At 48.3% G+C, this 22,759-nt stretch overlaps 8 protein-coding genes across 8 annotated transcripts; 6 read left to right on the top strand and 2 right to left on the bottom strand.

Moving 5' to 3' along the window:
* Positions 1-5,681: 5,681 nt before the first annotated feature.
* Positions 5,682-7,064, top strand: N7478_010270 (ankyrin repeat domain-containing protein; the record flags this gene model as incomplete). The annotated part of the gene is made up of 1 exon (XM_056926484.1): positions 5,682-7,064. The coding sequence occupies one exon, from the start codon at positions 5,682-5,684 to the stop codon at positions 7,062-7,064; it is 1,383 nt and encodes a 460-aa protein (XP_056775854.1).
* A 328-nt stretch (positions 7,065-7,392) lies between these two features.
* N7478_010269 (uncharacterized protein) lies at positions 7,393-7,671 on the top strand (the record flags this gene model as incomplete). The annotated part of the gene is made up of 1 exon (XM_056926483.1): positions 7,393-7,671. The coding sequence occupies one exon, from the start codon at positions 7,393-7,395 to the stop codon at positions 7,669-7,671; it is 279 nt and encodes a 92-aa protein (XP_056775853.1).
* Positions 7,672-10,371: 2,700 nt separating this feature from the next.
* Positions 10,372-12,921, top strand: N7478_010268 (uncharacterized protein; the record flags this gene model as incomplete). Its single annotated transcript, XM_056926482.1, has 2 exons — positions 10,372-12,057; positions 12,355-12,921. The coding sequence occupies 2 exons, from the start codon at positions 10,372-10,374 to the stop codon at positions 12,919-12,921; spliced, it is 2,253 nt and encodes a 750-aa protein (XP_056775852.1).
* Positions 12,922-13,979: 1,058 nt separating this feature from the next.
* On the top strand, positions 13,980-14,869 carry N7478_010267 (SANT/Myb-like DNA-binding domain-containing protein; the record flags this gene model as incomplete). The annotated part of the gene is made up of 2 exons (XM_056926481.1): positions 13,980-14,000; positions 14,135-14,869. The coding sequence occupies 2 exons, from the start codon at positions 13,980-13,982 to the stop codon at positions 14,867-14,869; spliced, it is 756 nt and encodes a 251-aa protein (XP_056775851.1).
* Positions 14,870-14,882: 13 nt separating this feature from the next.
* N7478_010266 (uncharacterized protein) lies at positions 14,883-15,213 on the top strand (the record flags this gene model as incomplete). The annotated part of the gene is made up of 2 exons (XM_056926480.1): positions 14,883-15,065; positions 15,154-15,213. 2 exons carry the CDS (start codon positions 14,883-14,885, stop codon positions 15,211-15,213), a joined length of 243 nt encoding a protein of 80 aa, XP_056775850.1.
* A 16-nt stretch (positions 15,214-15,229) lies between these two features.
* On the top strand, positions 15,230-15,798 carry N7478_010265 (uncharacterized protein; the record flags this gene model as incomplete). The annotated part of the gene is made up of 3 exons (XM_056926479.1): positions 15,230-15,236; positions 15,302-15,489; positions 15,556-15,798. 3 exons carry the CDS (start codon positions 15,230-15,232, stop codon positions 15,796-15,798), a joined length of 438 nt encoding a protein of 145 aa, XP_056775849.1.
* A 1,721-nt stretch (positions 15,799-17,519) lies between these two features.
* On the bottom strand, positions 17,520-18,668 carry N7478_010264 (uncharacterized protein; the record flags this gene model as incomplete). Its single annotated transcript, XM_056926478.1, has 1 exon — positions 17,520-18,668. One exon carries the CDS (start codon positions 18,666-18,668, stop codon positions 17,520-17,522), a length of 1,149 nt encoding a protein of 382 aa, XP_056775848.1.
* Positions 18,669-19,411: 743 nt separating this feature from the next.
* On the bottom strand, positions 19,412-21,476 carry N7478_010263 (flavin-containing monooxygenase; the record flags this gene model as incomplete). The annotated part of the gene is made up of 3 exons (XM_056926477.1): positions 19,412-20,373; positions 20,457-20,607; positions 20,661-21,476. 3 exons carry the CDS (start codon positions 21,474-21,476, stop codon positions 19,412-19,414), a joined length of 1,929 nt encoding a protein of 642 aa, XP_056775847.1.
* Between the last annotated feature and the right edge of the window lie 1,283 nt (positions 21,477-22,759).

The raw sequence follows: 22,759 nt of genomic DNA, 5'->3' as shown, positions 1-22,759 counted from the left end.
ATGAACTCCGGTTTCTCAGTTCGCCGCAATTTTACTCTGCTGGAGGGGCTCCTCTAGCCTTGTAGTCTAGCTGAACCTTGATTCTTTGCCAACTATTTGTCATTCTACCTATTATTGGTACTCCTGTTTGCTCACTGCTGGTGAATAACCATGTTTTTAGCGCAGAAAACTGCTTGCTGGTATGCCAATTTTCCTCTTGCCCAGAAATAATCAGAAAGTCTCACAATTTGCCACTTTTTATCCAAGCGAAAGACGAAGAACTCCGCCCTGAAGGGTATAAATACGCTCCTGTCCGTCTCGTCTGACTTTCCTCCTATATCTCTCTTCGCACATATTATCTGCAAAGATTGACTTTGATCATTTCCTTTGTCAACTACTTGTAAGTGCACCCAGCTATCAGCTCAAGAGTACCTATCCCTCACCGATAACATATTCCTCCAGGTCTAAAGTACGAAGACTTGAATACATAGGTGAGTACCGCCCTCCCCTGGGTTAAAGCTTATGCTAACACCGTATATCACTCGGGCTCCGCTAGGCCTCCAATACATGCCTTGCAGCAAGAAAAGTTTCTACCAAAGTGAGGTGTTAATTGATTTGACCCATGAGAAAGGCTCTATGTCCAATTTAACGATCTCACAGTAGAGGTTCTCGAGCGGTCTGTGTACAGTCAAATCGGAACACATTCGATGACAACCATGACAGGCTCTCTACCCCTGATACATTACGGTAAAGCCTTTTTATACGGTAGGCCCAATAACAACTCCATGAGGCCACTAGCTGACCAAACGAATTTCTATCTCAGGAATCTGTCCAGAAAAGGTGAATAGATTGATACATCATGAATACTGCCGAACACCCAGTGTGATCCATATCCCCTGCCCTTTGATTGAGATTTTGTACCTAAAGCTGACTTCCTTTCTGTGGCAGACATCTTCACGGCCCCCTCCCTAAGTCCCGGCGTGGGCTATCCCAGATGCCGGTTAGCTCATGGAGCTTTCTATCCTCTCGATCTTGGACTCGATAGCAAGGGACCTGTTGTCGGACAGACCACCCATAATGTACCCAAGGCAAGGCGGACTCCACGTCGAATACAAGAGATGTACTTTATATTGAAGCGTCTCTAGCATTACCCTTTCGTCTCCACGTCGACAGATACCGTAAAGAAGAAGCAGCTCGTCAACTTTATCAGCGATGAGGATGTGCTGCCATCAGGTACGTATCTCACCGCAGCAGATCTTGCTCGTTTCCAGCCGGCTCTTTGCGCTGCTTTCTCTATATTTACCCCCGCTTAGGTAGCTCGGGCCTTCAAGGTATAGAACGTGGGTGAGTGATGGGACTTCTCAAACAATTCGAATGACAGATCATTCATCCGTCATATAGCCTTTCGATACACCGACAATAAGCCAGTATGTACACAATACATGGCGCGCGACGGTAAAACCAAAGGAATGCCCAGAACCGCTGTAAGGCTATGTCGATGGGCTCAAGGTCGCCCGCCCACACGGCTCTCCCAGAACGAATGGCCATTCATCGGGCTTCCCTCAGCCCTTGCTGATTGTGTCGTGGTCCAACTAATTGAATGGTGGAACTGCCTGCACTCATCCACCTTTTGACACCAACACGGCGTGTATCGGTTAACCTCGCGATCTTGCTCCTCGATGAAGCAAACTCAATGCCAGTTCTATCCCATTGGTATTTCGCATGCATATTGGGAGAGCTTTCAGCTGACACAACCGAGCTCCGTACACTCAATGGGCATAGACCCCGCGGTCACGAGAACCAACCTTCATATCTCAAGCCACGGATTATCGACCATTTCAGAGCTCCGAGGACCACGTCTAGTTATTCAGCCATGTTGAACGACTTCTTGGCTGGCAAGGGTTGCACTCACGTCTGTTTTCATATATATCAGCTACTTTCAGCATTGACAAGAGTATTCCCGCCCATGCTGATCTATCCTTATTCCTCCTCTTTTGGTACTAATATAGCCAATAGTGTGACTGGTTACCGATGGTCTTTCGTCACACCCACTCCATGGGTGTATCAGCTCAACATACCCTTCCACACCTGCCCTGGAGACTCAAGGGCTGAATTGTACTACGAGTCTACTATAAGAAACGCCTTACCCACATTACCCAAAAGGTGGCTTTTTATCGCGTTCGCCCCGCCTACATTAAATTCGGGTGGCTAACTATCGTTCCAGCAGACCTCTCACATCGATCGAAAGATGCCGTCGTCTCTCATCAAAGGCTTGGTTTTAAGCGGCATTATACGCGAGGCCTGCTGCAGTCAGGCTCTGGAGGTTAACAGTGGACGGCTAGCGTGGCTCCCTGTCTCACCTCACCCAAGTCAACACCTACGCGAAATGGACAGTTTATGACAAGACCTGCTGTTTGATCCGCATTATACATTCCGATGGTTGATCTCCATTGTGATTGACCAAAGCTACTTTGCATCAGCGTCTTCCGCGTCGGCATCGAAGCAGGCTTGGGTCACTGTTCTTAAATGGTCCAACGCGTCGCCGACTACTTGCCGCAGCTAATTTCGCGTGACGTCATTTCCCAAACACCTCTCCGCTGGGCTTTTCCGCGATGAGTGCATCTCACAAGTGGACGAACATTGAATTTCCGCGAAAATTAGATCGTTCTAGTTTGCGCTTTTTACGACGGCTAACTCCTTTCTGTGGTGTCTTCTCGTTGGGGCTACACCATCTCACGCTCTTGACAATTCAACCGTTTGCAAGCAGGAAACCGTGTCAGACAAATAGAAAGGAGGCCAGCGGGAGCTCCAATAGTCCGAGCAGTGCTCTAGGGAGAGCAACTAGGGTCTTTACCCAGTTCAAGCTAATTATGCAATCAGACTTGCAACCAGTCTTGTGAGCGCTGCGTTGACATGGATGCGATGTTCAACAGTGGGATCAGCAGCAAGGTCAACCAAAAACTTGACTTCATGAGATGTTTTCATACATGACGGGGGCATATTGTCGCAGCATGGCAAATTTTGGGCTTTCGCCGCGTTCTTGAAGCTAAAGGTCAATTAGCTCGATATCAATTGGGGTAGCTCCCAGGCGCAGCTCGCACTGATAGGGCTTTAGCGGTGTGGTATTCGAACTACCGACTCGCTTAGCATTTTCGTCTAGAACGAAAGGGTCGGGCTCTACCAGATACCAATACACTACTGCGGGATATAATTTTTGGCACGAGTGTTGCCAGGTGGGATCTAGCAGGATATTCTGAGGTTGCGTCAATGAATGGTTTTGACCGCGACCTCAAAGCTTGAAGCCATGGATTTGACACTAGAGACTTCTCTAGCGGATGCTGTCTGACCATGCTGGGTGCCTGTATCGGTCAGGTCTTACTTGTTTATTATGCTCCAAAATGACCTCAGTGATGGTTTCACTGCGGCAAATTTCGGTCGAAGAAGAGACCAGACAAGGAACCCCCTCTCCTACTCATGGCGGGTGATTCTACTATGTGTGATGCACGGTTTTCCCATGCGGATCTACAGAGGGTCCTTTTGCCAGATACTCAAAATCCATTGTCGGGTGTTTGCAAGATGTTCGCATGTGACCAGGCGGCTTTCAGTGCATACCATGTCTCAACAAGTGACGATTGGGGAAATTCCCTGCCCTTTCTTACGGTTAAAATGGAACAATTTCCAATCAACTTGGCTCTTCGTATATATACATCGGGATTCACTCCGATGGTGCGGTTCCGTTCCTGTTCTGCACCCACCTGGAATGACAACAGGTTGACCCAGCTTCCACATTCAACTCCCGCCTAGGGCCAGAGAGGGCCGACACCCGTAGGGTGGCCCCGTATACCGAAGGCCCGCCCGAACCAAACGCCACAACCCCCGGAGGGAAAGTTTAGAATGGTTCCCGCGGGCACATTGGGAGCGACCGAAGGGAGCGGACAACTATGGACACGTTCTACCCAGTAGGGCCTGATGTCCCCACGGCTCTTGTCGAATTTCCCGCACAAGAGGATTGGAGGAAGTTGCAAGACGAAGATAGTGGGTTGGTCTTGCCCGTCGCCTATGGGAGGCACCCCCGGCAATTGGAAATTGCCTCGCCGACCCCCATAAAGGGGGTCTCTGGGGGACCCCGCCCCCCGGCTCGAGGGCGCTTGGAAAATGAATCAAATATGGGCATTGAGTACATGCATCATAGTTTTAAGGGTGGGTCTGATCAAACCAATAAACGTATCCCACAAGTTCAATCCGTTGCCATCCCATTTCACTTGGGATGCGGAAGGATCTACCGGACGACTTTACGACAGACTGTTGAACACCACTGGGGACCACCGTTCGAAAAGGCGCGAGTAATAATCCAGATTCACGCTCGAGAAATTTGAAAAGCCACTACGACGTCACTATCAAGAAGCATTTACCAAGAGGCTTACATCTTGTTGCACCAAATATCATTGATCACACAGTATGTACTACAAGGGAGAATTCTTCCATGCTGTTTGATCCGTGAGCGGAAGACGCATGGCAGTCTACCTTGCTTCAATGAGCTGGGCTGACAAGGTCCAGGTAAGGATCAGTATCATTTGTATCTAAAACAGTCAGCAGCTGGACGATTTTCGCGGGAAGACATAATTACCTCCAGCGCAATGTCCCAAGTCTTCCATAGAGTGCCTAGCGCTGCAACTGCCAGTAGGATCGCAAACAAGGCTGACACGCAGAAAGAAATGATTCGAAGGCGAGTCCGGGCTTGAGTTGCCTGCCCAAGAAGCCACAGATACCACATCGTCACCATCAAGTAGTCAACGGCGAGAACGAACAGACACACCGGGTGAGCTGCGTTCGGGTGAAGAGTCCCAACAATGGGGCTTGCGATCTTTGCCAGGCTGGAGACCCCAGCGTATAATGCATATGCTCTAAGTAAGGCGACCGGAGTGAATGGGTTCTCACATTGTTGGAAATGGACCCGGAGAAACTGAAGAGTCAGCTCATTACGCCAGAATGGTAACCTCGAGACATACCATTTGTCCGGTGAGAAAAGCCGATGTCATCCACAACAGTGTGTGACACCAGACTGCATAGATTTCGCCCCAGCGAAGACCGGAAAGTACCACGAAGAAAATACTAGACGCAGCCGATAAAGCAAGGTCGAGGCGGTAGAAATGCCAGGGTTGTTGGAACCGAACTATCAGGAGCAGCCTCATGATACTAGCCAGAGAGAGTGCGGATATCAGGATCGACTGGACATGGTCTTCCGATATCAATTTCAATGCATGGGGGACAAATACGTAGGCTAGGCGAGGCAGTCTGTGTTACTTATGTACATTGCGTATAGCACACATGATCCTGCCTGGGTAGGATGTATATCTACGGTCTCCGAATTAAAGAGAAAAAAAATTTGTGGCGACGAATTTTCGCACCTGGATTTCTGTAACTCAGAACCGGGATCGTCTTCACAGTTCCTGGAGAGGCCATGGCCGTTCCCAGGATCAGTACCAGTGTCTCCAGGAGCGGCACACGGCATCCCAGGGACAAAGGGGCTCCCAGGATTGGCATCAACCTTTCCCAGCCTGGCAAAGATGATTCTGCCATACGAGAAGCCCTGGGCTCGGTCACAGTATGTTCAAGTCGGGGTACCTAAGCGCTATAGCGTGTTATAAAGCTTTGCCACCCCTCCTGTCAACCTACATCAGCTCTAATACTATATATGAAAGATGCTTAGCGACCTCCCAAATGAACTCTTGCTCTGGATCTTCAAGAGCCTTGACAAAAATGACATCGTTAATTTGATCGCTTGCTGCCAGAAAACTGCGACCATTGGCGCGACGGCTCTCTTTAATTGCCTCCAGCGCGATGAGATGCCACCCCTTCATCGAGCCATACTCAACAGACGACTAGACATTGCACGACAGTTGTTGGATCTTTATCAGGCAAATCCCAACTCCGAGTACCGTGGGATGAGCACGCTTCTGCTCGCCATTGAGATGAGCTACCCACAAGCAGTTAATCTCATGTTGGAACATCACCCACGGCTGTCCTATATTTGCGACTTTCAAGGTCGAGGGCCGTTGTCAATCGCTGTCGCAAAGGGCACTTTTGCCATCGTTGAAACCCTGTTGCAGTACCCAGCGCTGGACGTCAATGACCGATGCACCGATGGCATGTCCGCTTTGATGTACGCAGTGGAATACTCGGAGCACGCCATTCTAAGCCATCTTCTGACCGATCCCCGCGTGAATGTCAGCATCGAAGATCGCCTTGGGCAGAATGCGCTACATTCCGCAGTTCGAAAGGAAGACCATATCTCAGTGCAGATCCTGGCCCGAGACCCTCGCTTGGATGTCAATTGGTGCGGCACCCACCGAAATACGGCACTACTTCTCGCGGTCAAGACCCTCAAAGGGAGGTCGCCCCGACGGGTAGTGGAAGCCCTACTACTCAACCCAAGGCTTGACATCAAGCACCAGGATTCTAGAGGGCGCACGGCGCTGTGGCACGCGGTGGACCTGCAGAATGAGGAGCTAGTGCAACTGCTCTTGGACCAGAATGACCTTCATTTGAATGACGCGCATGATGGAGGTCTTACCCCTCTTGCGCGAGCAGCGGAGCGTCAAAGCCCTCGCTTGCTACAGATGCTTCTGAGACAACCCAAAATATGTATCAATGCCACGTCGAGCTTGGTTTCCCCGCTGTGGGCCGCGTGTCGGGCGGGTTCGCTCGGGGCAGTCCAGAACTTGTTGACCCAGAGGTCCATTCAGATCAACGCAAAAGCCCCCTCTGGAACTTCGCCCCTTCACGTAGCTGTCATCAACCAACACTTAGAAATTGTGTCTCTTCTTCTCTCACAAGGTGAAATCGCATTGAATGAGGTTGGGCCCTCGGGCCTCACGGCCCTCATGTTTGCTGCTGCAAGGGGGTACACTGCATGTGTTGAACGGCTCTTGCGCCACCCACAGATTGATCTCCAAGTTCAGGATCCTTACGGGTACTGCGCTTTCAGCTTGGCGATACTCAATAGATATGCTCGGGCAGTGGATCTCTTAAGCAGTGCATTTGTGCGGCAGAGAGCACAAAAATTAGGCTGCCCATCGAGCTAGCTTTGCCAAGACTGAGGGGAGGAGAAATAGAAAATTTGAGTAAAGTTACTTTGCCAGACTGCTATACCCCATCCTAGGTTCAGATGACTCAAAAAGTGCTAGGTAGCTCAGTTCAGCGAGCAGACGTTAGCTAACAGCCCACTGGAAAGTGCGGCCCGCTCAATCACCGACTTCCCCGCCCTAGGAATTGATACTAGAGTATATCACCCACAGGACTGCCTGTCATAAGACCCCATTGTTTCCTACCGTTTGCGCGTGATATAAGCGTGATCAGCCGCGAAACAAGATCCCAAAGCGCCGGATAGAAGCCTCTGTTCTAGCTTCAATGATGGCCCGCCCTCCGTCTAATGCATCGAGTGTATACAGTCGCTCGCCAGATACACCAAAACCACACTCCTCAAGGGCTACGCCTGTCCCCGCCTGGGATGATCTTCCCGAGATTACACCACTGGACCATCGGATCTTTGTGGCGGGGATAACGACCATGGCATTAGAGACGACAAAGACACACCTCAGTACAGCAAAGAGCGTGGCACAATCCCCACTAGACCCAATCACTGAGAAGCGGAGCCAGCGTGATCAGCAAGCTCACGAAAATGAGTTCTAGTTCTTCCGCACCTGTTGCGCGAATTTCTGCCATCTAGCGACAGCCGTGGTTGACATCACACAAAAGCTTGTATTGGAAGAGCATTTCCATTCCGACCAATTCATCCCTGTCAATGCACGCTTGTGCCGGGCTACATTGGCTCTCTGGGCAGCCTTGGACACATCAAGGGTGGAGGAGGACAGGGCGGAACGCATTTGGATGCAGGAATTGGATATGCCGACAGCTTCGGAGCCATCTTCCGAGTGGATCTAGGGAAATTCTGCGATTGAAGGTCGAGCTGGTCGAGTCTTGGATATTGGGGTCCTGAGATTTTTCTGTGAGTTGTGAAAGGCGAGGCAACAGCCCTGGATGAGCGTTCCGAATGCGTACATTCGTTTCAGGTGAAGATGTTAGGGCCAGTCGGACAGTCAGCTACCCTGATCTGACGGCCAGCCCTGGTGGCAGTTGGCGGGCCAGGCTTTGTTGACGTGGTTCAAGAAGGCGGTGGCAATCACTTCCGGATGGCAAACTGACCAATCATGGTGGCTTTGGGGGTTCAACTCGGCAACTTCAGTTGAACCCCCTGTCAGGTTTTCCAAATCCTGGACCTGGAAATGTATCATTCTTACTATTCTATGTGGTCTAATTACAACGAAATTCTAATTAGGAAGTACGAATATTCATCATCGTTCAATTCATCTGCCTGATCAACACAATCCTGGCGTATTTATTGGGTTGTAAAATTCCTCAACATTAAGCCATACGAAGTATATGTCTTAGACTTCAGACAGTCATTTTGGAATAATACGTCACGATCCCTAACAAATGGTAGAAGCTCCTAATTTGATCGCGACTGCAGATCTTCTAGAGCCTCCGAGGCACTTGGGTGTTGTTGAAAGTGTCGTGATGCGAAGCCTTATGTTCGGAATCAATTCCTAGCCTCCGCGGAATTATCATGGTTGATTACTAATATGACTTGGAGGCTGGAAGTTGTATATAAACCCAAATCTGTCTGTCCATATAGCGGAGGTAGACAATACTGAGCTGAGCAATAATTTACGCGTCTATTCAATTGATCTGCCTGATATTCCTTCCCCTGACCAATATTGGCAACAGGTTGAAACCTAGACCGAAAGTCTCTCGCGGAGCAGAATCTTGTACCTTTTTATTTAGGTAATTACCCATTAAACGCTGCATAAAAAAGGCAAACGTGATTTTGATGCGCGGTTGAACGTGTAAAGCATCTGTTCAGTTTGAAACCATCAGGCCGATTATCGCGCACCTTTTGACCGACATGACTTTTTACACTATAGATCCAAACGTAGCGTGCAGAGATATCGCAGCATTGAGGTTGTCGGTTGTCCCCGATAGCGTTATTAAGTGTTGTTCGATTGAGATGAAAAGCTCAAATTTGGCTTTTAACTCGGCCCTTGCGCCCCCCATCACTCGATTTTAGACGCTCAATCTACCCCAGCCATCTAAAAATTCGAAAGTAAATTCTCCGCTGATGTGAAAACAAACTGAAACTTGACTTTACACAGAGGCTTCATGCATGAACCAAATGCACATAACTCACAATAGACAATTCAGTTGCCATATTAAAATTGGATACTTTACACAAACTATGATATACATAACAGAACGTTCATTATTGAAGATGCCAAAGCCTGCTTGACGGTAAAACCACCTAAAGGGGTCCCGATCCCGCCTGCTCATAGTCCCCATATCATAAACTGAGACTAGCTATCATCTGGTCATCTTGGCTATTCGAGCTCATATCGTTGTATAGTGAGACTGAGAACGCTCTTTTTAGAATTTGGCTCTTCGTCATCTACCTCTTAACGTACAGAAATGATCTTTGACGCCATAACCGCATTGAAAAGTAAAATGAGATGCATGATGTATAAACTGGGATGCCAACCATTGAACAGACATATTCTCTCCCATGGCTGAGCTAAGTATTGCAAAGCCCCAATACCATTGTAGAAAGCGAGCCGGGCAATTTCCGTGGTAAGTTGGGTCGGTTTTCCAAATGAGCCCGTGAGAGCGTGGGCTAAAGGTATCATGGCAAGCGTGCCTAAGCACGTAAAGTGATATTGGAATTGCAGCCTTATCGTGAGGGCGCTCGAAGGACACAAGCACAACTCGGAGAGATGTGTTATAAAAAACAGCGAGACCGCGCAAGTGTACCCGAGCTGGACAATGGGGTAAGGGGAGAATTCAATCGCCACGTAGGAAAGGGTTGTGGTATAATACCCGTGTACATTCTAGCTAATTAGGTAACCTAATGGTCACTCCTAACACGAAGCAGACGACGAGGTTTTAACAAGTCCGTGGTTTTGAGACATTTTTCATATCCTCGGTTGAGGGGCAGGGGTGTACGGTCAAGCCAGATGTGTATTGTGTAGGACGAAAAGGGAGGCAGAAAGTCGGTTCGGGTAAACAATAGTCCTGAAGGACACCCCTGAAATTCATATTCAGGGCCCAACCCGCTGGTTGACTCCATTGCCGACTAATTTGACGCAACTTAAGTCAGCCTCGCCATAATTATGACTAATCATGCGCTAGGCGGTTTCAGTCAGACTCGATCGGAGCGGAGACGAGCCCCAGCGTCTCAACCCCGCCCGACCTCGAAGTAACACTCATCTAACTCACCTGCGCACCATAAACTCGGTTATTGAAACTTCATCATATACTGAAGAAGGTAGCTAATTATCCGTGATGAAAGGCCTTAAAATCGAAGTGCTACTCCGCTCAGCCTCGAAAGCTTCACGCAATGACCCGAGGCAAACACCGCCTCCTGAATACTATCTTCGCCGTATGAACGAGGATATATCGACCGACTCTAGTTCGGACAGTATGTCTTCTGCGAGCAATTTTTCCGAGGATGATCCTTTTCCCGAATTTGAGTGGCTGGAGCAGATTGATGGGGTTTTCATCAATCAAGATGACGAAAACCCGGAAGGGATGCAGGTTGGTTATTGTGATGGCAAACTGATTAGACGTGAAGACATCCGTGAAAAATTCTGGTTTGCTATGGAGCAGCCAACTGAAGGGACACGTGCTGCTGCATTTGATCTTTTCGACAGATACGGCCGTCTGAAGCCTGACTTCAAGGACCATCCAGTTAAGAAAGGTTCTGGTATCTGGGGCAGTGAGCTTGACGATGGAGACATATTTCTCATTGGGTCTTTGGAGATTGATGAGGCATATAGTCGCCTTGGGCAGCGACCCACACTTGTGGAAGCCATGCTAGACAAGGTTAGGGGGAAAACCTCGAGTTTTGTTGCTATTGTGCGCCCTGAAGACAATTTGCCGCTATGCAAGTCTAGTGGGTCATCAAAATCGACTCAGAGGAGTATATCGAAACTCTTCTGGCGATCTTTGGGGTTCCGACGGATCGGCTCATCCTCATGGTTTGGGCTTGCATCGGACCCAGAACACCCATGTCATAGTTTAGCAATTGAGAGCGACTACGAGGTTCCTAAAATGGACTCGATAACTCTTGATGCTGATATAGAACAGAAGATGAAAGCGATACTGGAAAGCGGCAGTGATGAAGACTTTGTGAATTTTCTTAGCCACGTCTGGGGTGATACTCTGGAGCAGGATCCGCAATGGACAGAAACAGACGCAAGTGGTAACTCTGTTATGCACCTTGCTGCAACAAACATAAAGCCTCATAGTGTCCAATGGATCCTGAGCAGAGCCGAATCGCTTCTTCATCGGCGCAACGCTCAAGGCGAGACTCCATTGGAAGCTTTGCTCGTATGTCTCGAAAATATCAGGACAATTCGTCACTCCAATGCGCTCACTGAGGATATCTCAGACCACTTTACAGGATTTGACGACACTGCAGTGAACTGTCTTATTTTGCTTAAAGGCTGTACGGGGACTGAAGTGGTCAATGCCACTCGGCAACGTCTAAAGTACGGATGCACATGTGGACAGTGCATGTCAGGGTTCATGAGTCCGCGAATGCGTCTTGCCTTGGAGTGCCAAGCAGATATCTGGTCGGATTTCCTCCGTGAAGAAATCGAGGATGGGGAGTATTGGGTTGCAGATAATGAATCTTTTCTTGACTGGCTTCCACATCGCGTGAAGGAAAATCTGAAGACTAACAGTTCTATGAGAACTGGAGTCATGAACCTCTGCAACCACATTGCTACGTGTCTAAGGGAACTTGAAATCCCCAACGGACCTAATGTGGAGAAGGTACTGCGCGATGCGAGCGAGTGGCCTCCTGCGTCGATGAATTTCTTGCAACGAGGTGGAAGCATCAGTGCAGTTGCAAGTATGCTGTTCCAGAGAGCCATGGAAAGTGACGAGTTGACTGGGGATTCTTTGCTTGGGGAGGAAGAAACACGGCATCTTGTGAAATGTAGGAATGATCATGAATTCGGTTTTGTGAGTGGAATGTGTGGATTTGAAAGAGTGTCAATTTTCTGACATGGTAAATTAATTGTACTTTGAGTAAATTAGTCTTCAGTGAAATTACCCTTAATGGCCCTTGATACTCCCAACCTTGACTATTCATGGCCAGGTGAAATCATAATTTCGCCCTGGATTACAAGAACTTAAGGGTTTTGCGATCCAGTAAAAATCAGTTGAAGCGGATTCAGACGCACACCACAGCTTCCAGAAGAATCGGTATGTATATGGCACAGCCCCTAATTGGATCTTCATTCACCATTTCTTTAACAGGCAGGAACATCCCGAATTGCACCAAACGCAGCGCCAGGCAGCAACGATAAGCATTTCGACATTATTCATGCCCACTGCAGAGTCTCACTCGAGAATGCTGAGACCAACCGACAGCTGACGAGACGCTTCAATCAGACGCGTCGCCAGGCCACTGCCAATGTCCAGCGCCTCACCAAGGAAAATACCGAGCTGGCTATGCAAATCCGACAGGGTCAATCAGACATAGAAACCAAGTCTAAAGAGATACAGCGGTTGAATGAGGAGGTGATTAGGCTGGAAAAACTCCTTGATGCGGCCACTTCGGATGCCCGGAACGTGGTGTCCCGAACCGAGCTACACCACACATTTCTGGATATCCATGCTGCCGCCAAGTCATTCATGGACTATCTCAGGACAAAAATGAACGAAAACGAAAACGCGCAGAACTTAAATGAACTGCCAGGGCTCGAAATGACAGATCATCCCTGGATAAACACCGCTGAGTTTGAAGACATGCTTAATGACCCCTCTCTCGAGGAAATGCCAAGTAACACATTCCCCGCAGAAGCTCTTTCAGATCTCAAGTGATTCACCCGGATCCAACCATGTGGTCAGCTTCCCCTTATTCCGGTCGGCTAAAATGACGGACTTGATTTACTCTGTTGTAATATAAGGGCTCGTGCGGCCAGACAACGTTTCTTTTCTCTCCTATTGACGGGCAACAATCAATTCTGCTTTTATTTAGCAGTGGTCCTAGACCTAGAGATGCCAACTATATCCATATTCAATCATATGTAACATCTCATAGGAGTAGAGCATTGACCAATCTTGCCCGTCGTCACCAGTCCGAAGACTATCACCAAGACGTTAGCATCCGCGTTGATCCAGCTCACTACGTGGGAAATACAAACAAATACTGAGAGTCCTATACATGTCGTCGTTCAAACTCTTCAACAGTCTCATATCAAAGAGACGCTAAGTAGAAATGGATCTATTTAAGTGAGTGCTAAGTTGGCTCCAGGAAGAATAGAGAAGTAATGGCTTCGTCGAATTTCTATTTAGTTCTTGAAATTGGGAAAATCGATCAGTCCGAGTTAAGCATACGAGTCAGCGGAGAAATTGAAATTTGGACACTTCTTTTTCTTTCTTTCCAGTTCTCCTCCAGGGGTTTAGGAAGCTTTTTTTCGTAATCATCCTGTGCGGACCCAATGCTATACGAGTGAAATTATAGTAGAATGCATCTGTGGAGATCAGGTTCAAGTCGCGATTGGTCATCTGTTTGAACATCAGATACCTGAGCCCTTCGGCAACTCCTGATTTGTGAATATAGAATGCCGATACTGTAGATGTTGATGGAGATACCAAAGTTGTGTATACATAGGCTGTACGAAACACCACGGTATGCATGTGGGGGGGAGGAAGAAATGGATGCAATTGTAGGCATTCTCGTGCGAGCCCAAGCTTATTCACAAGTATGAAATCTCCATGCGGGTCACACAGCTCGAAGACTGTATGTAGTTGATTAATGTGAGTTTCAATTGAATATTGAATGTGCTGAGAATTACTTACTATTTTTAAATTTTGTAATCAATTGCCGGGTTTTCAAATGTAATTCTAGCCCTAGAAATGCGCGATTAGTAATCATAATGGTTGTTCTCTTTCTTCCGGTGAGATGTAACATTTACTAGTAATAATCTGGTATTGTATGCCCTTAAGCGGTTCCTCAACATCCCCAGTGGCCTCAAAAACTGCTTCACTTTGTTCTGTTTGCATACCAACATTATTCGGAGTCTGGCTCTAGTCCAGCTCTTTGTTCTCCGAATATGGGGAACCTTCGAACGGCCTTTTCGAGCAACGAACGTCAGCTCATGGGGGCATTTTCTTGCCCGGTCAGGATTATACGCCTCTGACCTTCCAGGTTCCAATTTCGCCCAGGGCGGAAGATTCGCTGAGCGAGCATACAGTGGATCCGGCAATTCTGGAGGGGTGCCGTCTTCCACCTGCAGAAAAGAATACCATCGGAGCTGCATCTGGTTGCGCGACCTTCCGACCTCGATCTTCCAAAGTCAATAAACCCTCTGTCGTTATCGATACTCGTTCTCGAAAGAGGTCCGCGCGGTTACCTCGGGGGGCGAACGGCAAGAAGGCATCGTTCTCCACAATCCTGGCCCATTTTTCTGCTTTGACAGCAGAGGACCGGATGCAATTCCTGTCCTGGCTGTTCGAAGGCGCTCTCTCTCAATGTCTCATTTCGCCCCCGAGTCTAACCACAACTTCATCACGAGCCGCCTCGAGAGCGCGTGCTGTATCGTGCACTGACTCTTCATCCGACTCGGAAGATTCTCCCGTGTACTTACACTCCTCAAGGAAAGACCTCACATGGTCAGAGGAAGAAGATAGACTACTAGTGAAGCTCAAGGAGCAGGAGAAACTAACATGGCCGGAAGAAATTGGCCGGTTTGGTCAGGTCTTTCCCGGAAGAAGTTCGGGCTCCATTAAGGTACATTGGAGTACAAAGGTCAGCAAACGATATTGACCGTCTAGCGAATATGGCTCGTCTCGACAAATCTCCCAAGGGCCTTCAGTGTATCTTTATGTTGAATATCATCTACTTCGTGTTTGCCTTCACAATTCAGTACAATCTCGCCTTTCCACCATCCTTTCCCTCATACTTCATTGTTTCCGTAGGAGCTGCATCTGCGGCTACCATACTGCACGCATATCAAACGCAAGTAAGTCAAGAGTCTGGGTGAGTAGGAAGTCGGAGATCACCAATTTATCGCTATTTTAGGATGAAAGCTTTAACTCGAAGTGAACCAGTCCCCACTGCCTAACATAGATGAGGATCGTCGCGCACCTCCTGGATATGGAAGCGATTGAGAAATTGTGAATCATTATGAGATGTAAGCTTTACCCTTCGCTGCCAGAGTCGTTTTGAGACTGTTCCCAATTTATTTTTAACTTATAGTCGGTGCCCAGGCATATAAGAAGGGCACTCCCCATTCCAGCAATCATTCTATTCAAAAAGTTCATTTACAATCTGCCAGTGGCTCATCACTGAATATGGATAAATGCAAGAATGAAGAAACTCCCCGGGGTGACCTTCCTACTACTCAGCATCACGCTGGAAAAATGGCCCTTTCTAGGCCAGAGAAGGTAAGTCACATCACGGCAACGGCAACCGCTCAAATTCTCGCAGCTAAACATCTGGCTTCGAAATAGGACCATCCTCTTGACCTCGCTTCTCTTGGTTATGAGAAGAAGAGCCGACAAGGTCAGTGTCACTTCATTATTAATTTGGTTGACCTAATGGTATTGGGTCTGATGATGTATATCCCCCACGCAGGTAGCTCGTCCAGACGCTCGGCACACAGCTTTCTCGGCACGCAATTTGATGCAACGTCACTTGTTCTGAATGGTGACGCCACAGGCAGCAGACAACAACAACAACAGGGTGGAACTTAGATCTACATGATCAGTGGTGGCTCTGTGAGGAATGACAGCATCCTGTTCAATGGAGATTTGGGCCCGGATAGTTTCAAACGGATGTTCTGCAAGAACCTCGAGAATGAGTGAACCGACATAGTTGGCCTAGTATATCGGTCCCGGATTTCAAGGCGAATATGCAATGCCAAATAATTCTCGCTTTCAATTATAAGATGAATGTATACTTGAATTTTTCCGTGAAAGATGCTCTCCAAGACTCACCCTCGCGTTTGTAGTACATACTTCCTTTCTTCTGCAGTGCCATCAGACCTACGACATTCAATGATTTGACCATTTTCCTGGGCGGCGGTGAAATTAAAATGACGTGACAGGATTTTGCTTTAAAGGTAGGACCCTGGGAATTGACTGGTCTGGTTGCTCTTTGATCAGGGACATTCTTTGATCTTACTCCAGGAAGGTCAGAGATGATATATGGTTGAATCTGTCTGGGGGCAAAGCATTCTCGGGAACAATTGACTGCAACCCTAGAGTAAACATTCTGCATATTGATTTTATGCTATGACGAATTCTGCATGAATTGAGTGATTCTTCTACCTCAAGCAGTGACAGTGGCTGTGGAGGAAATTGATGAGAGGAATGTCGATGAACCTAGAAATGGAGAGCTGAAAAGACTTGTAGAATTTCAGCTACATTAGTACACAGACTGATACAACCATTAATTACAATGCGGGCGATATAAACGTTTGCCTGTTCTACTCAAGAACCAGAACCCTCTTGTACTGAAGTCATTTTTCCATGAGAGGCAACAGAAAATCAGTTATTACGAGCAAGAGTCGTTGTTGAGAGCCACTGCCATGAGATACGGAGCATTTTCTCTCTACTAAACCTCTCCGTCGTCCCCAGTGCCTCCCAAGGCACCAATTCTTTCGCTTGAAAAATCTTTATATGTAGCTTGAAGAGATCATGTATACAATCTGGCTCCCCGTGAAGCCACGAACCGCAACGAAGGACTCCAGGAGTTCCATCAGAATATTGCACAGAGAAAAGCAAGTCTGGGCTATCAACTGTATTGTGATTGTACATCACGCCCAGAAATTCTCTGAAACCTTTCACCGAGGCCAAGGTTTCGATGTCTAAGTATTTGGGCTGGGAAAACTGATATGAGCTCACACCTGGAAAGTTTTGCTTTAGAAAGAACTTACGGGAAACTCCGCCTCCTGATACTGTCGTGGCGCTTGTCCAAGATGCCACGACTTTTCAGAAGAAAAATTTCTCGTTGTGTGAGGATATGCTCCTCTCCTCCAAGTCAACGATCTCGCCACGAACATTGATGCGAATGTGTGCGGGTATCGGAGGGAGAACAAGAATCTCATTCTCTTTATCGTAATGGACAGCTGTTGCTTATATCTAATTAGTTTGATCACTTTGAGAGTAAAAGGTACCCTCTAGAAATAATGTGGTCTCACAAGAACGTGTTTCTGGAAGCTGATCTGCTGCCTTGGTGTTTGTGGCTGAAAAGGAAGACAAATAATCTGCAAATCCGCTTCTTATACTTGCAAAGAATCCTTCTTGGGTGGTAGGGCTTTGAGAATGTCGGCCAAGCTCGTTCGTTGGGGCGGCATCCTCACCTGCGTCCCAGAATGAATGATCATCAGTTGAAGCGCGTCCACCATGAGTAGCACGAGGTGGTTGGTGGGTTAGGTTAGAATGAAAGGGGGGATTTATGTTCGTCGGCGGGGTTAAGTGGCCTCGAGGCGGCCAGTCGCGATGGCGGACCTTATTGAGGCCCGTACTGCGTCTAAGTGCGGTGCCCATTTCTCATTATCGGAAGGCGACTTCCCTCCCAGGTAGAAAGATAGGTTCCCTCGGTGAGTGTCGGTATGTTGTAGCATATCCGTCCGGTGTGTGGTCCACTTCCGACATCGAAAGAGGAAGTGCTCCACCGTTTCTTTTGCTTGTCCACACGCACACTGATCCGTGTCGGCCGCGTTAATTCGATAGAGGTATCCATTCAGTCTCGCCATGCCAGTCCGGAGTTGGGCTAGCACTGTGGCTTCTTTCCACGACAAGCGATCATACAGAAGCCGCGTGTGTTTTCCTGGAAGTGCTGCATCTACTCGTTTGGCGTGCTTTCCGACGCCCGCCGGTAAGGTATCGCGGGGGGCTGCTTGGGACCGTGCGAGATTCAGTGTGGTCGATTTCATTCTCGGGGCGCGTTCTTGTAAGAGGGCATCTTCTTGCGTCGCGGCTCTAGCCTGTTCTTTAGCCAGACCGAGTAGCTTGTTGTCTTCACTGGTAGAAATCCAGCGGAATTGAACATGGTTTCCGTTTCTCTGCAACCTTTTGATCAATTTGTATATCCGACAGACGAACTCCTGGCCAGATTGTTGTCGAGGATTCCTGAGTGTGAGTACCGCCGCTTTGTTTCTTGTGAGCAGCGTGATCGTGTAGCCTTTGAGTCCTGTCACCGTGTTCAATACGTGCGCCATGGCTGCCAGTTCCGCAGAGAATGGATTCTGCTCTACTCTTGCAGCCAAGGTGGTGGATAGCGCTTTGTGTTTGAGCTTTCGATTTCGAGGTGGCCGCTTCTCAATGGCCACTCCAGACCCTACCAGCTCGTTCCGCGCCGAGCTGCTGACCGCGACCTGCATGTACCCACCCGCTTCGGTTTGGGCCTCGTGCTGTACGCCAACATCGGTCTGCACGCGTTCATCCCATGGGGCCAACGTGAACGGGTTAATTGTTTCCAGTGTCTCCATGTCGATGTGCCTAAGCGCATCTGCTACTTGGTACAGCGGCGAGCGATGATATCGTCTGAACTTTCTGATCCGGTCTGTACCTCTGCGGAGCGGGTTGGTTTCAGGAAGGGTATACATGTCCGTCCACATCTTCACGGCCCGTCTCCAGAATCGGCTCCGCGCGGTGGCAATATGGGCCTCCGCCTCCGCTACGCTGGTTGCGACTGTGAGGAATGTCCCCACACAAGCATATACAGTCGATAGTGAAAACAGCTTCTACCCTGAATATTGCTTTTCTTTTCTCAGGCTCCACCGCCAAGAAACTAGCCTGTGAATATGACTGCTAAATATTACCTTGAACTACAACAATAAAGGCCAAAACCCGCGCGGGTTACCCACGGGCGGTTCTGTCAAGGGCCCAAGGCAGAACCCAACCCGACCCGCGTTTTGGCGAGGTCTAGTGCCATGTCATGCACTTCATACCGTCAGGAATCTGAGTGCGTGCGGATATTGCCACGCGACTCTATACCTTACATAATGCGCCACAGGCTGATTAATTGTCCAGTTGACAACAAGCATTCAGAAGAACGACTTGAGTCCAACAATGTTTCCAAAGTTGTCTCTTTTGCCCCCTAACTATGAGCTGGCTGATGCTCTAGAATTTTTACACTCTGCAATGTCAGTATACTCAAATGTTATATTATCCCATGCGCATAGGGCTGATCATCGTTCTTATGGACAGTGATCATGCAATGCTTACCGGCCAAAGAATCACAAACAATTGAAGGGCTGCATCATGAGTCTGCGATCTGCATTCAATGTTTCCATCCGAATACATATTTATCGTATCAAATTTGAAGTGTCAAGTGCTGAAACACATGTGTTGCAAGATTCTAAGGGGAGACAACAATTCCCTCCATGTTGCCATCTGCTCGCCATCTTTCAATCACGCCAATCCAGTCCTCAATTCCTGAGCCCCAAAGCCCCGATCGTGCTAGAACCATCTGGTACTCCGACGGAATACGGTCCAGCTCACCTTCCAAATTGAAGTATCCTGGGGTACACCCAATTGCCACTGCCATGGGCGCAGAGCGCATGGTGACTTGCATGGCCCAATCCTCCGCCGCCTCTGCCGACGGTGCAACAACAAAGGGAGCGTCATTGGCCCTACGCTTCGATTCGGTCAATATGTATGCCATATGCTTTGCGTATTCGTCAAGGTTGAAACGGTAGTTGCCGCTGGTGGCCGCCTGCTGTGGACCAGCAAGGAACAGATTCGGGAACTTGGCATCGATCACGCCATGGAGGGTAGTAGGACCAACGCGAGGCCATTCCTCGGTCATGGAGACTCCGTTCTGGCCAATTACTGTCATGTTGGCTTTCTCGGCTGGGGTACCTGCGGGCGGGGCAAGGTAGCCTGTTGCAAAGATGACTACGTCGACTTTGTGGGCTTTGTCGCCAATCACAATCGAGTCTTCGGTCATACTTGTGATACCCTTGCCCTCGGTGTCCACGAGAGTGACGTTTTCTCGATTGAAGGTCTGGAGGTAGTCATCATGGAACAACGGTCGTTTACACCATATCGGGTACCAGGGCTTAAGCTTCTCAGCCACAACCGGATCTTTCACCTCTGTATCTATACGACTGTGAATCTGCTTCTGATACGGCATGTCTGCCTCAACCAGCTTTGCTAGGTATGCAGGGATCTCCTCGGGTGACTTTGGTCCTTCCACGTTGCCAGTCAGGCCAACCAAGCCAGGAGCTCGAGTCCACTCGTCGTCAACAAGATTCACAGCTGGCTTTTCTCCCAGAGTGAAATGCTGGTGGAAGTTCCGCATTCGCTCGCGTTGCCAGCCTATTACAAGTTAGCCAAAAGGAAATACATAAATGGCGATGTAAAGAATGATTTTAAACCTTTTGACCCTGCAACCTCCTTACGGAACCATTCTTCATCAGTCTCGCGCTGATTACGGAAGCCCACTGATGCTGGTGTTCGTTGAATGACGTAGAGGTTCTTACTCCACTTTGCGAGGTGTGGAACAATTTCCACTGATGTACCTCCTGTGCCAACAATCGCAACATTCTTGTCCTATACATTTGCTAAGCATGCGTTCTTGTTTGGATCCATTGGTCATGTCTTACCTTCAAATTAAGGAGGGATGAATCTGTTGGAGAGCCACCAGTCACATCGTAAGCCCAACGTGCTGCGTGAAAGATACCACCCTTGTAATCCAGGATACCCGGGATATTGGGCAACTTCGGCCAATTCAGCGGACCAGTAGAGATGGTCACAAACTTTGAGCGAATTTCCAGATTCTCAACAGATTCCGTCTCCTGGGGGTCCTTTTGACGCTGAATCAGTTGGACAACCCAATCTTTAGCATCATCATCCCAAACAATTTCCTTTGCCTGGGTTTTGAAGACAGCAGAATCCACCAATCCCCATTTCCGGGCAACAAGATTGGCATATTCGCGAATCTCTTGGCCGTACGAGTATCGATGCTTAGGCACATAGCCCGTCTCCTCTAAAAATGGAAGATAACTGTAGCTCTCGATATCGCACATCAGACCAGGAAAGCGGTTCCAGTACCAGGTCCCACCAAAGCCACCAGCTGGATCGATCATCCGGATATCCTGCGCTGGGATCCCAGCTTCAATCATGCGGACAGCGATCTGGATACCGCCCCACCCGGCACCGATGATGAGCATTTCGCTTCGCTTATCGGGAAACTTGGCTTCAAGGGGCTGAATGTCTGCCGGGTCCGCCCATGGATCATCGGCAAAGCGCTTACAATTTGCTGATTGCTCGACTTGGATGAACTGGGAGTTTCCGTCGTCGCGGAGACGCTTTTGTCGTTCTTCCTCGTAGCGGGCTCTCACATCATCCACTTTGAGCTTCTCGAAATCTCCGTTAAGCGTCGAAATGGCCCCATTATCCTCATTTTTGAGATCTGACATGGTGAACGGCGATTTAATTAAGGTGGGGAATAAGGCTCAATCTCAATTGCTTAGAAATTTAAATTGAAATGTGCACATGGGCAGGCAATAGACGCAAACCTCGGGAGGTAGAGGTGGAAAAAAACACTCAAGTGCTCTTGGAATTCAATATTCCCAAGGTACTCCACAAGGCCGTGCGTAGCAGCTACTTATAAGGGTTCTGTAGTGCTCATCAAATCTTATCGATGTTCATTTCTTTCAACCCCGCTACCAGAGATCCCTGCCAGTAGGTAACCCGAGGGGCTGACCGGGCACTGCGACATGAAGGTGGGGGCTAAATAGTACATAACAGGCCCATACAGGCACCGGAGACATATGCGTGGGGTATGCATGGAAACTAACAGTACCTTTAGGATTCTTTGTATGGGTAACGTACTTTTCAGCACTTGAGGGGCAGAGGCTTCACATTAACCCGTGCACTCAGCCACTTTTATTAGTGGGTCTGAACAGCTCCTCCCCACCTCAACCGTCGAGTGAACACCTTGACAAGGATTGTACTCGGCTTGTTACGATTTGCAATCAAAGAAATTTGGGGGCCAGAGGCGAGAGGATGGAGCCCCCATATTTTTGGGGTGGCATTGAATTTTGGGATATTCAGTTTAATTAAACCGTTTTATAGGGCTCTCGAAATCGATTAAAAGGAATATAAGCGTTTTACGAAATTCTGAGACACGGAGCACTTGAGCCAATGTAAGCATTGGAAAAAACGCTCAGTGCTGGATGTAAGCACTTGAGAGCCTTGAAAAGTCAACCAAGCATTTACATTTGAACTTAAACCATGTAGGCTTCAAATGTTCGATATTCAAATAGTTCATATTGACGAATACTAATAATAGAATTTTCCAACATTTGTTGACGGGAAAAATCTGGGGCTAGAAATAGCTCAATATTTCAAATGTCAATTTGTTTGCAACGGGATGATCTGGCTTCTAATGTTTGCAGCCCTCCTCTAGTGTAATGTACAAAATTAGTGGGAGTGGGGCACGTTTCGTGTAAGGCGATCAGCCCATCAGCCCACAAATTTACGGTCCCTCCGGCGCTACCAAAAAGGAAATTGAATGGTTGTGTGGAGGTTGCGCAGATTATGTACTTACACACTGGCGTGTGTTGTATATGTGACTAGGCACTGCATGTGTAAGGTTGAACTGGACACTTATGACAACTTGGAGACAGAATGTACATCCATCGGTGCAGGAGCCTCGTTTCCTGCCTAAGCACGAAGGCCCATAATTCCGATCAAAGCA

The sequence above is a fragment of the Penicillium angulare genome (assembly GCF_028827245.1).
Source record: "Penicillium angulare strain IBT 27051 chromosome Unknown utg000007l_segment0_segment0, whole genome shotgun sequence".
NCBI classification, from domain to species: Eukaryota; Fungi; Ascomycota; class Eurotiomycetes; order Eurotiales; family Aspergillaceae; genus Penicillium; species Penicillium angulare.
This window is presented reverse-complemented; position numbering and strand designations above follow the sequence as displayed.